We start from the raw sequence: 16,776 nt of genomic DNA, 5'->3' as shown, positions 1-16,776 counted from the left end.
GCTTCAATACCTAACATTCCTTAAAATGCTAACCTTTATCCAAGGCTTCAATACCTAACATTCCTTAAAATGCCAACCTTTATCCAAGGCTCCCACACCTAACATTCCTTAAAATGCCAACCTTTATCCAAGGCTCCCACACCTAACATTCCTTAAAATGCTAACCTTTATCCAAGGCTTCAATACCTAACATTCCTTAAAATGCCAACCTTTATCCAAGGCTCCCACACCTAACATTCCTTAAAATGCCAACCTTTATCCAAGGCTCCCACACCTAACATTCCTTAAAATGCCAACCTTTATCCAAGGCTCTCACACCTAATATTCCTTTAAATGCCAACCTCTGTCCAAGGCTCCCACACCTACCATTCTTTAAATAGCAACCATTACCCACGGCTCCCATGACTAACATTCAAAAGATGTTGATTCCAAAATTAAATTTGTTCAAGATATTTGCTGGAGTAAATTGATCAAGAGATGATTTCAATAATGTTTCACAGTTTTACTTTCCTACTTAACCTCCTTCATTTCACTGAATGAAGAAAATACCACACCTAGGACATAGGATTGGTAATTCAGTGATGCTCATCTCAGTTCTGGAGAGATGTACCTCACAACCACTGTGAAAGATATCAACACAAAGCTTAGTCCTCAAGGATGAGTCACACTGCTGCTTCCGCTTTTCTAAACCCAGACCAAATGATGGGCATAAAGCATATCGGGGGTTAGGAATTTAACCCGAGGAAAGCTCCCTGGCAGAAACCCAGCAGGAGCGCACCAAAAAAATTATAATGAGGCTAACCCAAAAAACTCACCAGGGTCAGCAGTGGTCATAAAGCCCACCACATAGAGCTCGCACTGAGATTCATCCAAAGAGGAAAACCCCACCTCCTGTCTGGCTCAGAATAAGATTCTGTTTCATTATTAAACAACTAGCATCCATTCCCATTATGATTACATTGTTGGTTAACCTTTTATGAGTACTTTATGATCTTTTACTTCATGATGTTAAATACTAACAAAATAACTTGATCCACCTCCCTCCCTGCAATCTCTACCATCGAGAAGAACAAGACCAGCAAAGTTGTGGAAACACCATCACCTCCAAGTTTCCGTCCAAGTCACACACCATCCTGACCTGGACATGTATAATTTTTTCTTCATTGTCACTGGGTCAATATCCTAGGCCTTCCTGCCTAACATCATTATGGGAACATCACCACAAGAACTGCTGCGGTTCAAGCAGTAGGCCCACCACCACCTTTTCAGGGTAACTAGGGGAGGGCAATAAATGTGGACTTGTCAACATTGCCCACATACTGAGAACAAATGAAAAAATCAATGGAAACTAATTGGTCTCCAAATTCCTTAAATGCACAGATATGATCTGAACTCTTCAGGTGATCCTTTTGCATTTGAAAGTACTTAAGAAACAACAGAAATGACTTTACCATAAATCATAGTATCATAGTATCATGGTATGGTACAGCGCAGAAGGAGACCATTTAACCCATCATGCCTGTGCCGGCTCTTTGAAAGAGCTATCCAATTAGTCCCTTTCCCCATAGCCCTGTAAATGTTTTCCCTCCAAGTATTTATCCAATTCCCTTTTGAAAGTTACTATTGAATCTGCTTCCACCACCCTTTCAGGCAGTGCATTCCAGATCATAACAACACACTGCTTAAAAAAAAAGTTTCCTCATGTCGCCTCTGATTCTTTTGCTGATCACCTTAAATCTGTGTCCTCTGGTTACTGACCCTTCTGCCATTGGAAACAGTTTCTCCTTATTTACTCTATAAAAACAGTTCATGATTTTGAACACCTCTATCAAATCTCCTCTTAACTTTCTCTGCTCTAAGGAAATCAACACCAGATTCTCCAGTCTCTCCACGTAACTGAAGTCCCTCATCTCTGGTACCATTCTAGTAAATTTCTTCTGCACCCTCCCTAAGGATTTGACATCCTTTCTAAAGTGTGGTGCCCAGAATTGAATGCAATGGGCTCGATTTTAAAAGTAAAAAACGGGTGGGTTGGGGGCAGGGGGGCATTGAAAATTGCCACCATTTCAGACCGGCCCATTTCTGGTTTTCACGGGGGCAGGACGAGGGGCGGTCTGCCAACCCATTCCCAGGACAAGGGGTGGGCCTTGAAACCTTTCAAGGCTTCAGGCCTCCATTTTTACCTAATTCCCCATTTCAACCCCGGGGGGCCGGGATTCCCGGGCCTTCTGTTTTATGTCTCATGAAAGGAGGCGAGAAGGCCCAAGACTGCAGGTAGTGCCTAGAAAGGCACAGCTTGTGGGCCCGGAGGAGCAGGAGTGCTTCCCCCAGGCCCAACAAGCCTACCTGCACCGACACCCTCCCCCACCCCGATCTCGGACCCCCCCCACCCCCGATCGCGGACCCCGACCCTCCCCCTCCGACCTTGACCCCGATCTTCGACCCTGACCCCATTCCCCCGACCCCAACCCCGATCCTCCGACCCTCCCCCTCAACGATCGCAGACCCCCGAATGACCCCCGATCCAGCCCCCACCTGTGACTGATCCCCGATCCCATCCCCCATGACTGGCGGCCCCTGTGCCCACCCGAGCCCACCTGTGCCCTATGCCCACCCATGCCACTTGCCCGACCTTGCCACTCTGGCCCAACCCCCGCCCCCCGATCCACACAAACAAGGACTTACCTGCAGACGTCCTCTCCCTGGCTGGTCTCCCCTCCGACTGAGACCAGCCTGTCAATCAGCCAGTCAGTCGGACGGGAAACCAACAAAAAAAAATAAAAGACGTCTTTATGTCAAAATCGTGAGGACGTCCAGGAAACCTGGAAACTAATGGGTTTCCCAACCTTAAATTGACCACCCTGCCCTCTTTCCGGCTCTGTTTGAAAATTGAGCCCAATACTCCAGCTGAGGCCTAACCAATGTTTTATAAATGTTTAGCATAACGTCCTTGCCTTTGTATGCCTCTATTAATAAAGCCAAGAATCCCATATGCTTTTTTAACAGCCTTTTCAACTTGTCCTGCCGCCTTCAAAGATTTGTGTACATACACCCACAAGTCTCTCTGTTCCTGCACTCCCTTTAAAATTGTACCATTTAGTTTATATTGTTTCTCCTCATTCTTCCTACCAAAATGTATCACTTCACACTTCTCTGCGTTAAATTTCATCTACCATCTGTCTGCCCATTTCACCAGCCTGTCTATGTCCTCTTGAAGTCTGTTACTATCCTCCACATTGTTTGCTACATTTCCAAATTTTGTGTCATCTGCAAACTTTGAAATTATACCTTCCAGGTCATTAATATATATCAAAAAGAGCAGTGGTCCTAATACCACTGTATACGTCTCTCCAGTCTGAAAAACAACCGTTAACCACTACTCTGTGTTTTCTGTCCCTTAGCCAATTTGGTATCCATGCTGCCACTGTCCCTTTAATCTCATGGGCTTTAATTTTTTGCTAACAAGTCTATTATGCTTTATCAAATGCCTTTTGAAAGTCCATCTACACAACGTCAACTGCACTACCCTCATCAACCCTCTCCATAAATCAGAATATATTGCTTGAAAATCAATGGTTTAATGAGGGGAGGGAAGAAAAATCTTTGAGATCCACACATTTCTACAATTCCACACAACAGCTGTGCTGCCTGATGAGCAGCAAAAAAGCCTTTGCTTGTCCTTCTTGGATTTTTCTTATGTTCCAAGTACAATGCACAGGCCAGAGCAGTGTGTGCATGTTTGGCATTTTTAAATCTTGCATGATAATAAAGAATCATAGAATCTTACAGCACGGAAGGAGGCCATTTGGCCCACTGTGCCTGTGTTAGCTCTTTGAAAGAGCTATCCAATTAGTCCCATTCCCCTGCTCTTTCCCCAGTGCCCTGCAAATCTTTCCTTTTCAAGTATTTATCCAATTCCCTTTTGAAAGTTACTATTGATTCTGCTTCCTCCACCCTTTCATAACAATTCGCTGCATCAAAAATTTCTCCTTTGCCAATTATCTTAAATCTGTATCCTCTGGTTATCGACCTTCCTGCCACTGGAAACAGTCTCTCCCTATCTATTTTATCAAAATCCCTTATAATTTTGAACAGTAGCTAAAGGACACATTGTTACCAACACCTCACCAGCTGTGAAGGTTCCAAAATAACATGAGGATACTGTACTTCCACTGAGCCCAGTTAACTCCTTTGTAAAAATGATTTAAGTATCTTAACTCTTCTTTGCAGATATGATTAAAACAGTGTTGCAGCCTCCCCTGATGGCTTAGTGCCTGAATGCACCACATGAAGTGGCATTAAGCAACACAGACCAGAAAGTCACAGGTTCAATTCCCAGTCTGTGCTGTGTTAGCTGATTTCAGCCAGGGCAACAGTTGGAGTGTTACTGTTGGCTTCAGTGCCTCGGCTAAGGGGAAGGAAGAAAAGCAATCAGCCTTGCTATCCAGTAACTTCCCACTGCTCTGGTCTGCAGGGATGGTGGACAGAACAAGGAAATGGTCATCCAGGTTTCCCTGGTTCTAACTGCTATACAGTGTCCCACATTTGGTCCATGTGATCCCCTGGACTGGTTTCGATCATCTGAGGAGGTATTTTTTCCCTTATTGGCCCTGGGTTTTTTCTCTGGTTTGTTGCCTCTCCCAGGAGAATACGTGGCTGTGGGGGAGGGTGGGGAAGGGGTCATGGGGTGTTGGTGGGGGGGGGGGGGAACCCCTCGTCATGCTGCTCCAACCATCATGGTGTGTGGGGCAGGCTTGGTGGACAAGCTGGTCTTTTCCTGCCCGTCAATGTCGTATGTTCATATCTTCTAACACCCCTGCGACTGCTGAAACCTTTATCCATGTTTTCACCGCATCAAGGACTGAATTCTGTAATGCTTTCGAGTGGTCCTCCTACCTCCATCCTTCAGAAACTTTGGCAAAGCCAGAACTCTGTCGTGTGAGCCTTTTTCCACACGAAGTTCCACAAACCCATCGCCCCCACCCTCTCCAAGTTTCGCTGTCTCCCTGGGGACCAGCAAGATTTCAAGACTCTGCCTCATTCCAAATTCCTCCGTGACCTCTCTCCACCGTTTTGAGAAGCCTCCATTCCTTTCACTCTGATCTCTGTTCTCCCTGCTCTCCACTGGTCTGTCTTCAGAGGCTGATGTTTCAGCCACTATGCACCTGCTCTCTGGAATTCTTTCCCCAAAGTCTTGTTACTTCCCTCCCTCCTTTCAAAAGTCTTCTTAACCTATCCCATGAACTGTCCCCTTCGTCTGGCTCACGCATCCTCATCCCCCACCATCCCCATCAATTATTTCCCTTACTGCTCAGTGCCCATCTCCCCTCCTTGCTAAGAGCCCTGATAGTCTTTACATAAGACGACGATATAAATGTAAATTATTTTTGCAGGGAGGTCCGCACACAGGAGCATCGAGTAACAACTGGAACAGTCTCTCATGGTCAAAATAGCCTGCCTGGACTGGCACATCCTGAATGTTCAATTGGGTGAAGTACTAGACAGTTGCTGCCACCCTTGGAACCACATCCTGGAATGATTTCGTGCATTCAGGGAGGCACAGGCCCAAGAGAAAAGGTGTCAAAATTGGAAAATAGCATTTGACATTTGGGTGTAACGCAGGCTATCTAACAAAATTAATCCAAGCGCACATCGCTTCCGGGAGCTTTCCAGACGTCAATCAATAAAGAGATCCTCAATGCTGCTCAGTTACAGGAGCAATGCCAGCTGGCATGGGCCAACTCTTCTTTTTCCTTGCTACCATATATTTGAGATGGTGAGAATTAAATCAGCGTGAAATGTGGCACAGTTAACAGACGTTGGGGGATTGTAGTGGAAACTGAAGTGATGAGATTGGATATGGAGCATAAATCAGTTGTATTTAAATGCAAATCAGTAAGTCATCCAAAAAGTCACTTAAAGTTGATAGGCCTGCTAGAGCTAGAAATAGTCCCACTGGGAAGCCTATGTGAAGGTAAGTGATCAAGCATTACACAGGCTATAATTTCATTGCAATTCTACAACCTAACCAGTAAAGCTTAAAGAGCGACGGGCAAAAGAAATCAAAAATAACAAACCTTTGAAAGGTCCTAAGCTTTTTCCTGAGCACGTTCTCCAGGGTGAGAACCTTCTGCATCAGCAGACACTTCACCGCGGTCTCTTCCCGACTGACAGGGTTAATGCGCTGAGCAGTGAGTCTCCAAACGTGGATCTCATGTTTCAGCTCTGGGGGAAAGAAGAAAAAGAATCAGAAGGATAAATAGTCAGACAGAGTACAAAAACATAGCAGAGCAAGTTAACACTCACAAGACACTAATACAGCAGCAAAAACAGGGGAGCTATAGATACAGGGTGATTTCCCAGGACTTCAAATCTGTGGAACTCTGCCTCCCTTAATCATTCCTTTCTTCCTCCAATCTGCAATCCTTCTAAAAGTCAGATTTGATACCACCTAATCACTACTGCCTGATCTATCTAGTCTTCCCTCCCAGACTTTTTAAGCTTGGCAGTGCCTTGTCCTATGAACCTTTGCGCTTCATGTTGGTTTTGAAATAAAAAGGTTGATTGTAAAAGTGCATCAGCTGAGAAGACCAAATTCACACAGTATTGTCTAGTTTAGCAGGATTTGAGGGTTATAATCCAGTACTACTAATTACCAATAATTTCAAAATTATGAATGGTTTTGATAGAGTAGACCGGGAGAAACCATTTCCAATGGCAGGAGGATCCATAACCAGAGGACACAGATTTAAGGAGAATCTTTTTTACGCAGTGAGTTGTTATGATCTGGAATGCACTGCCTGAAAGGATGGTGGAAGCAGATTCAATAGTAACTTTCAAAGGGGAAATTGGATAAATACTTGAAAAGGAAAAATTTGCATGGCTATGGGGAAAGAGCAGGGGAGTGGGACCAATTAGATAGCTCTTACAAAGAGCCTGCACAGGTACAATGGGCTGAATGGCTTCCTGCTGTGCTGTATGATTCTATGAACTGATTTTGGATTCAATGAAGATGCTAATTGAAGGGATAGATATGTTGTAAGGAGGCCTCCGTGCTATTTGATTCTATGATTGTAAGTTTAACAATGTTACATTGTCAATGTACCAGCACTAACCAAAATAGGAAATTTTCGATAATTGGTTTTTAAACATATTTCTTTAAAGGAAATCCAAAAAATTCCTTGTTGCCGTGCCTGGTCTTGGTTCCACTCCACACTGTGTCTAGTACTAAGTTATGATTAGATAAAGAACTATTGACCTGGTTAGGAAATTGGCTGAGCAGCAGGAGACAGCGTGTAGGAATAATGGGCAGGTACTCAAATTGGCAGGATGTGATTAGTGGTGTCCCACAGGGATCTGTATTGGGGCTGCAACTATTCACTGTATTTATTAACGACTTAGATGACAGGATAGAGAGCCACATATCCAAGCTTGCCGATGACACAAAGATAGAATCATAGAAAATTTACGGCACAGAAGGAGGCCATTCAGCCCATCATGTCCATGCCGGCTGAGAAACGAGCCACCCAGCCTAACAGGTGGATGGGCAGCATTGTAAGCAGTGTAGATGGAAGCATAAAATTACAGAGAGATATTAATAGATTAAGTGAATGGGCAAAACTGTGACAAATGGATTTCAATGTAGGCAAGTGCGAGGTCATCCACTTTGGACCTAAAACAGATAGATCAGAGTACTTTCTAAATGGTGAAAAGCTCGAAACAATGGAGGTCCAAATAAACTTAGGGGTCCATGTATATAGATCATTAAAATGTCATGGACAGGTACAGAAAATAATCAAAATTACTAATGGAATGCTGGATTTTAGATCTAGAGGACTAGAATACAAGGGGCAGAAGCTGCAGTTATACAAAGCCCTGGTTAGACCACACCTGGAGTAGTGTGTTCAGCTCTGGCACCGCACCATAGGAAGGATATATTGGCCTTAGAGGGAGTGCAGTGTAGATTTACTAGAATGATACCTGGACTCCAAGGGTTAAATTATGAGGAGAGATTACACAAATACTTAAATAGGAACTTTTAATCGACCCTCCGTTTGGTAAAAGGAATAAGGAGCCCACATTCTCCTTGGAAAATAAGAGTCTAAATGGGGTAGAGGAGCAAAGGGATCTAGGGGTACAGATTTCCAAATCATTAAAAGTAGCAATGCAAGTTAACAAGGCCATAAAAATTGCAAACAAAGCATTGGGGTTCATTTCTAGAGGGACAGAACTGAAAAGCAGGGAAGTTATGTTAAACTTGTATAGAACCTTGTTTAGACCACACTTGGAGTAGTGTGTCTCCTTAGTATAAAAAGGATATAGACGCACTGGAGAAGGTGCTGAAAAGATTTACAAGGATGATACCAGAACTGAGAGGTTATAATTATCAGAAAGACTGAATACGCTGGGGTTCTTTTCTCTAGAAAAGAGATGGCTGAGGGGCGACCCCAATAGAGATGAAGGGATTTGATAGGGTAAACGTAGAGAAGAAGTTTCCACTTGTGGGGGAGTCCAAAACTAAGGGCCATAAATATAAGATAGTCACCAATAAATCCAATAAAGTATTCAGGAGAACTTTCTTTACCCAGGGAGTGGTTAGAATGTGGAACTTGTTACCAGGTAGAGTAGTTGAGGCGAATAACAGATGCCTTTAAGGGGAAGCTAAATAAGATAAAGGAAGGAATAGAATGACATGCAGAAAGGATGAGATGAAATAATCCTATCTACATACAGGAGGAGGCTCATGTGGAGCATAAACACCAACACAGACCAGTTAGGCACAATGGCCTGTTTCTGTGCTGTAAATTCTATGTAATTCTATGTAACTTTGACTTTAAACAGATTTAAATAGGATACCTGAGTACTAAAAATGGCATCAGCCAGCTGTGTCTCTAGGATGTCTGCAGAAAATTCCCTTTGCTCTGTGGTAAAGTTAATCTATGGATGGCTAATCCACGTTACTGGCTGCAATGCAAATAGCCTTTCAGGCAGTACATTCCAGATCATAACAACTCGCTGCATAAAAAAATTCTCCTCATCCTCCCCCAGTTCTTCTGTCAATTATCTTAAAATCTGTGCCCTCTGGTTACGGACCCTCCTGCCAGTGGAAACAGTTTCTCCCTATTTCCTCTATCAAAATCCCTCATAATTTTGAACACCTCTATTAAATCTCCCCTTAACCTTCTCTGCTGTAAGGAGAACAGTCCCAGCTTCTCTAGTCTCTCCACATAACTAAAGCCCCTCATCCCTGATGCCATTCTTGTAAATCTCCTCTGCACCCTATCCAAGGCCTTGAAATCACTGAAGGAACATAAGAACATAAGAAATAGGAGCAAAAGTGGGCCACGCAGCTCCTCCAGCCTGCTCCGCCATTCAGTAAGATCATTGTTGATCAGTTGGATGGAGCACTTTAGCGCCTTTCTGGACTGATGAGCTAGAATTGGCCGAAAGCTTTACTCGCCCATATCTATCTTGTATTCTTCATTTAATTGTGTAAAATATAACACGCAGACATTATTATTTTGACAGTGTATATTTCAAAGTCATTTTAATATCAAAGATGTAATATTGGTAAAATGTATTGCATTCAGAATTTTCCTATGAAGTACTGGACTGCATTCACCTTTTAGGTTAAATTGCTGCATGGTGATTAATGTATCTAAAGAAAAGGATTACTCTGTTTTTAAAGGATTAGAATTGATGATTGAAAAAAAACTCTGCAGAACTGCATGTCCCTTAATGACATAATTCCTCAGGAATTATTTACCAGGATAAGTGTACAAACACAAATAGAAAATAGAGGAGGTGCTGTCCAATGAGATGATGTTTTCTTAAATACCAGTGCGAGCATCTATAGCATTTCAGAAACGATTGCAATGCAAATATGAATATAATTTTATATCAAATCATATGAAATTATATTTATATTTTCACGGCAGACATTTTGTTGACCTTTGTCAATCGAAAAGTAATCATATTGATGTGAGCGCCTAGGAGATTCCAGGTGCAGGTGCATATAAAATAGTATTGCCAAAATATGATTTATCCAAGCAGTCCAACTTCAGGAATAATGCCACATCGCTCTTCCTTAAGATTATTTTCAATCTTTGCGAGGTAGGTCATATCAGCAGCTATTGCACTGCAATTGAAGGCAAAATAACCAAACCAAAAAACTTAAGCCTGAAATAAATTTTTCACTGGGAGGGTTAAAATACACCCTGTTATGTTTGACTTTAGCTTTGATAATGGTTGAGGGGGATGCGAACATAGGAACATAGGAACAGGAGTAGGCCATTCAGCCCCTCGAGCCTGCTCCGCCATTTGATAAGATCATGGCTGATCTGTGATCTAACTCCATATACCTGCCTTTGGCCCATATCCCTTAATACCTTTGGTTGCCAAAAAGCTATCTATCTCAGATTTAAAATTAGCAATTGAGCTAACATCAATTGTCATTTGCGGAAGAGAGTTCCAAACTTCTACCACCCTTTGTGTGCAGAAGTGTTTTCTAATCTCGCTCCTGAAAGGTCTGGCTCTAATTTTTAGACTGTGCCCCCCTACTCCTAGAATCCCCAACCAGTGGAAATAGTTTCTCTCTATCCACCCTACCTGTTCCCCTTAATATCTTATAAACTTCGATCAGATCACCCCTTAACCTTCTAAACTCCAGAGAATACAACCCCAATTTGTGTAATCTCTCCTCGTAACTTAACCCTTGAAGTCTGGGTATCATTCTAGTAAACCTACGCTGCACTCCCTCCAAGGCCAGTATGTCCTTCCGAAGGTACCGTGCCCAGAACTGCTCACGGTACTCCAGGTGCGGTCTAACCAGGGTTTTGTATAGCTGCAGCATAACTTCTGCCCCCTTGTACTCTAGTCCTCTACATATAAAGGCCAGCGTTCCATTAGCCTTATTGATTATTTTCTGCACCTGTTCATGACACTTCAATGATCTATGTACCTGAACCCCTAGGTCCCTTTGGACACCCATTGTTTTTAACTTTTTACCATTTAGAAAGTACCCTGTTTTATTCTTTTTTGGTCCAAAGTGGATGACTTCACATTTGTCTACATTGAATTCCATTTGCCACCGTTTTGCCCATTCATCTAATCTATCAATATCGCTTTGTAATTTTATGTTTTCATCTACACTGCCTACAGTGCCACCAATCTTTTGTCATCGGCAAACTTAGATATGAGACTTTCTATGCCTTCATCTAAGTCGTTAATAAATATTGTGAATAATTGAGGTTCCAAGACAGATCCCTGCAGGACTCCACTAGTCACATCCTGCCAATATGAGTACTTACCCATTATCCCTACTCTCTGTCGCCTTTCGCTCAGCCAACTTCCTAACAAAGTCCGTACTTTTCCCTCGATTCCATGGGCTTCTATCTTAGCTAACAGTCTCTTATGTGGGACTTTATCAAATGCCTTCTGGAAGTCCATATAAATAACATCCATTGACATTCCCCTGTCCACTACTTTAGTCACCCCTTCAAAAAATTCAATCAGGTTTGTCAGGCACGACCTACCTTTCACAAATCCATGCTGGCTCTCCCTGATTAACTGAAAATTTTTGAGGTGTTCAGTCACCTTATCCTTAATTATAGACTCCAGCATTTTCCCCACAACAGATGTTAGGCTAACTGGTCTATAATTCCCCGGTTTCCCTCGCTCTCCTTTCTTAAAAAGAGGAGTGACATGCAATTTTCCAATCTAGAGGGACGGTTCCTGAATCTAGAGAACTTTGAAAGATTATAGTTAGGGCATCCGCAATGTGCTCACCTACTTCCTTTAAAATCCTGGGATGGAAACCATCTGGTCCTGGGGATTTGTCACTCTTTAGTGCTATTATTTTCTTCATTACTGTTGTTACTGTTGTTTTGTGCGATGTCAGCCTGGCACAATTGGCAGCACCCTTCCCTCTGAGGTAAGAAGGTTATGGCTTTGAACCCCACCCCCCCAACTTCCAGGTCTTGAGAGCATAATCCAAGCTGATACTCGAGTGCAGTCGTGAGGGAGTGCCACATTGGCAGAGGTGCCCTAGCCAACGTTTGTCCCTCAACCAATATCACCAAAAGCAGATCAACTGCTGATTTATCTCATTGCTCTGTGTAAAATAGCTGTTTTGTCTCCCTACATAATAGCAGTGATCATACTTCAAAAGTAATTCACCACGTGAAACACTTTGAAACACATGGAACATGGTTAGATATTCTGTCCATCCACATTCAAAGGGCAGAAATTCTAACCTTGCCCTTTATACGGTAAGTACAAAGTTTGCAGTCCATGTTACGCTATATTCTACCCATCAAAATATTTGTAGCTACAGGCCCAATGAATATTTTTTGCCTAGGATGGAGTTTAGCATTTGTCTAGACAAATTAAGACAAGTTTCTCATTAATTTGCTGATGCAGTCATCTTACACAAAAAGGACAAAATTAAGAGTTCTAGAAAGTGCTGTTGGAATGATGGAACTAGTGTCTTTTGTGGCGAATTAGATCAGGAATGTTGCTATAGAAACACAGATGGTAAAAAAAAAACTAGTTCCCATTAAATGAAGACCTAGTTATTCACTTGGAGACATGAAATGCAACAGAGAAATGTCTTCCTATTTTTTTTTAAGTACAACTGTAACCTTTCAAACAACCTTTAGCTTTTTAAATAGTCTGAATGCATCAACTGACTGTTGCTGACTGTGAGTCTGGTACATTTTCTCATTTGCGACTGTTATTAGAATGTGGCATCGTGTCCCCAATTAAATCCCTTGACAGCTGAGATTTACGTTATTACAATCTGTGATAGAAAGCTGAAGTGAGAATAGACTTCAGCTGGTCTCATTAGTCTGGAGTTCAGGAGTCATCAGTGGAATGAAATGCAATTTGCAGGACTCAAAGTCCGCTGTCCTGCATTTCACCATAAAGATATAAATAGGGCACATAACTATTATATAATTCCGGTTTTAGTTTCACATTCACCCCCGCTGTGTGAGAAGACCTAATCCCTCTCTCGACCCCTCCAGTATCTCTCATTTGTCACATTGCTTCTCCCACATCCAGTGCTGGTTGAGCAAAAATTTCCTCCAACTAAATATTAGGAAGACCGAAGCCATTGGGGTAAATTTTATGGGGAGCCGGAAAGAGGGGGGGTGGGGAATTACCTGATCTTTTATGTTTTTTCAGTTGGTTTCCCGCCCGACAGGCCAGCCAGATTGACAGGCTGGCTGTTAGTCGGACGGGAGACCAGCCAAGAGCGGATGCCAGTAGGTAAGTCTTAGATGGGTGAGGGGGGGGTGTCATGGGATGGGTCAGTCATCGGGGGTTGGTCAATGGTCTGGGTCAGGGGTCATCGGGGGTGGGTCATCGGGGGTTAAGTCATCGGGAGAGGTCGGGGGTCATCAGAGTCGGGGTCAGTTATCATTGGGGGGGGGTTGGTCATCAGGAAGAGACAGGGTCAATGGAGTCGGGGGTTGGTCATGAGGGGGGGTCGGAGATCACGGGGGGGGGATGGAGATCAGGGGTGGGTCGGCGGTCACGGGGTGGGAGTCGGCGATAGCAGACTCTTAGCTGCGCTTCAGGGCTCGCACACACCATACCCACATCTGCCACCCCCCCCCCCTCACCTTTAAAATTGGGACCATTATCTCCAATCAATGTGGTCAAGAAGCTTTAGAATAAAGAGCTTCTGGCTGGTGTGATGATGTCGGCCGAAAACAGGATCTGGCTAAGCTGTGTCACACCCTACAGTCGAATAGCTTGCTGACACTCACCATTTGGGCTTTTTAAAAATTCTTTCATGGGATGTGGGCGTCGCTGGCAAGGCCGGCATTTATTGCCCATCCCTAATTGCCCTTGAGAAGTTGGTGGTGAGCCGCCTTCTTGAGCCGCTGCAGTCCATGTGGTGAAGTTTCTCCCACCATTTGGGCTTACAGATAAGGCCCTTGGCAAGGCTCTGGAGGGTGGCCAGCAGCTTTAGTAATTGCACCCTAACGTGAGTCAGTGCCCACAGTGAAGCAAGTTAGCAAATCGGAGGGAGAGAAGGAAAAAAAATCTATAAGTACGCCATAAAATGACTCACCCACAATCTCACTCGGTTCTTTGTTGTACAGCTTTTTGTTCCAATAAAGTAGCCTCAAGAAGGGAAAGGACACCAGAAGGACCAAGGCGATTCCAACAAACATGTGCCCAGTGAATGCTGCAAAATCCAGGCCCTGTGGCGAGAAAGGGCAAAAGAAAAAGAAACAAAAATACAACAAAGGGTCAAGTGATACCGGAAACCGGAAATGTGGCACTTTGCCCAAAAACAATAACAACTTCTTGCATTTAGTGTGGAAAAATGTGCCAAGGCACTTCACAGAGGCGTAATCAGAGAGAAGGTGGCGCCGAGCCAAAGAAGGAGATATTAGGAGGGGTGGCCATCGATGTGGGTTTTAAGGAGGAGAGGGAGGTGGAGGAGCAATGAGCTTCCAGTCAAAAAGACCAACACTTGAGATATTCCTATTATGGACCACAACAAAATGTGAGCAGCAAATACATTCAACTGTAAGTGGCAAAGAAACCGAACAATGAATTGTATCAAACCTTTTCTATTGAGCAGTCGTATTACTCCACCACTGGCCCAGTAGGTACGTGCACTACCTAATGTGGTGATAAGTCATACAGACCAGGAAGATCCCAGGTGTGATTTTTATTTTGTACTGGACTCAGTAGCAGGGTGCTACAGTTGGCCGCAATGCCTCTAGGGTAAGGAAGGAGAGCAAGAGAAAAAAAATCGAACCATGCCAATCATTCCCTGCTGCTAATCTCAGCAGGCGTACATGTGCAGGGGATGTCAGGAGAGGACAGGACTAGGCTCAGCTGTGATGCCCGCTGCAGTCGAATAGCTCACCAACCCTCCAAGTCTGCACAAACGTGTGAAGAATGGTAAAGTGTTGAAGGGCTATTGGCATCCGTGGAACAATATTCCAACAGTACTCAGTAACTTCAGGAGAGGAGAAAGAATAAGGCAGAAGAGCATTAAATCTTAAATAATTTTGCAGTAAAGGGTTTGAATTCCTGTGGATTTTTTTTTTAAATACTTGCAGACTCTATTAAATCAATAATAAATTCTGCCAGTAGCACCAGTCAATGAGATGGGAGGATGAGGGGCGTGAATGTATCTTCTTGATGGTGATACCGACCAGCATTCTAGACAGCTTGTTATTAAGCTGTTCTCTCCTGCACAGGCCATTTGGTACCTCTGATACAATTGCCATTTATTTACAGATCGAAGAAGAGCAGTCTCCTAGGTCTCTTATTAAAATCATTAGAAGTTAATCTGGCCCAGTAGTGGAGAAACCAACATGACGGGATAGATTTTCAAGTTGAAAATGGCAAGAAGTGGCAAGTTGAAAATCTACCTCAATATATGTGTTGGATCACATTTTGGAGAAAGAGGAAACAGTGGTTTAATTGCCTCACATCACTGAAAAGAAAAAAGACTTGCGCTTTTATATAGAATGTTTCACGTTCTCAGGATGTCCCAAAGTGTTTTACAGCCAATTAAGACATTGTTCTAATGTAGGAAATGTGGCAGCCAATTTGCTCACAGCAAGGACCCACAAAAGGCAATGTGATAATGAACAGGTAATCTGTTTTCCTCTGAGATGTTCGTTGAGGGATAAATATTGGCCAGGACACCCCTGCTCTTTTTCAAAATAGTGCCATGTCACACACATTCTAATGCCTGGCTCAGACTAGCTTTGGTGGAGGCCTACTAGCAAATTGGCTGCAGGATAAGAACATAAGAAATTGGAGCAGGAGTAGGCCATACGGCCCCTCGAGCCTGCTCCGCCATTCAATAAGATCATGCCTGATCTTTGACCTCAGCTCCACCTTCCCGCCCTATCCCCATATCCCTTGATCTCCTTAGTGTCCAAAAATCTATCGATCTCAGTCTTGAACATACTCAACGACTGAGCATCCACAGCCCTCTGGGGTAGAGAATTCCAAAGATTCACAATCTCTGAGTGAAGAAATTTTTCCTCATCTCAGTCCTAAAGTGCCGACCCCTTATCTTAAGACTATACCCCCTTATTTCTAGACTCTCCAGCCAGGGGAAACAGCCTCTCAGCATCTACCCTGTCGAGCCCTCTAAGAATTTAATTCCCTGACCCACTCCCACTCTGACCTCTCTGTCCTCGGCCTCTTACATTGAGCTTCATTGGAACAGTGTAAGCTCGAGGAACAGCACCTCATCTTTTGTTTAGGCACTTTACAACCTTCTGGACTCAACATTGATTTCAATAATTTCAGATCATAACTACTGCTCCCATTTGTTTTTATTTATTGGACAGCAGGTGCTGGTTGTGGTTCTGCTGTTGCCATTTACAGCTACTCTAGACCGATCTTTTGTTTCTTTACTTGTCCCATTACCACCCTCCTTGCCTTGCATCATCATCCCTTTTGTCATTTAATCACTCTTGCCCTCTATCCTATCACAGACTTTCCCTTTTGTTCTTTCCTTCCCTCCCCTCCCTCATCTACTTTCCCTGGCTCTGTACTTGCTTAAAAACGTTAACTCTTTAACATCTTCCAGTTCTGACGAAAGGTCTTTGACCTGAAACGTTAACTCTGTTTCTTTCTCCACAGATGCTGCCTGACTTGCTGAGCTTGTCCAGCATTTTCTGTTTTTACTCTTAAGGATTTTATACATTTCAATGAGATCACCTCTCATTCTTCTAAACTCCAGAGAATATAGGTCCGTTTTACTCAATCTCTCCTTATAGGACAACC

The 16,776-nt window shown here is 43.4% G+C and overlaps 1 protein-coding gene across 1 annotated transcript in view; it reads right to left on the bottom strand.

Annotated features, from left to right (window-relative positions):
- The window catches only part of oca2 (oculocutaneous albinism II), a 386,742-nt gene that overhangs the window by 155,026 nt on the left and 214,940 nt on the right, over nucleotides 1–16,776 (bottom strand). Inside the window, exons 14-15 of the mRNA XM_067985374.1 lie at nucleotides 14,081–14,213; nucleotides 6,078–6,225 (exon numbers count right to left, since the gene is read on the bottom strand). Coding sequence (XP_067841475.1) covers nucleotides 6,078–6,225; nucleotides 14,081–14,213 — 281 coding nt within the window. The remainder of the gene's footprint in view (nucleotides 1–6,077; nucleotides 6,226–14,080; nucleotides 14,214–16,776) is intronic.

This window comes from Heptranchias perlo, chromosome 6 (genome assembly GCF_035084215.1).
Source record: "Heptranchias perlo isolate sHepPer1 chromosome 6, sHepPer1.hap1, whole genome shotgun sequence".
In the NCBI taxonomy this organism is placed as follows: Eukaryota; Metazoa; Chordata; class Chondrichthyes; order Hexanchiformes; family Hexanchidae; genus Heptranchias; species Heptranchias perlo.
This window is presented reverse-complemented; position numbering and strand designations above follow the sequence as displayed.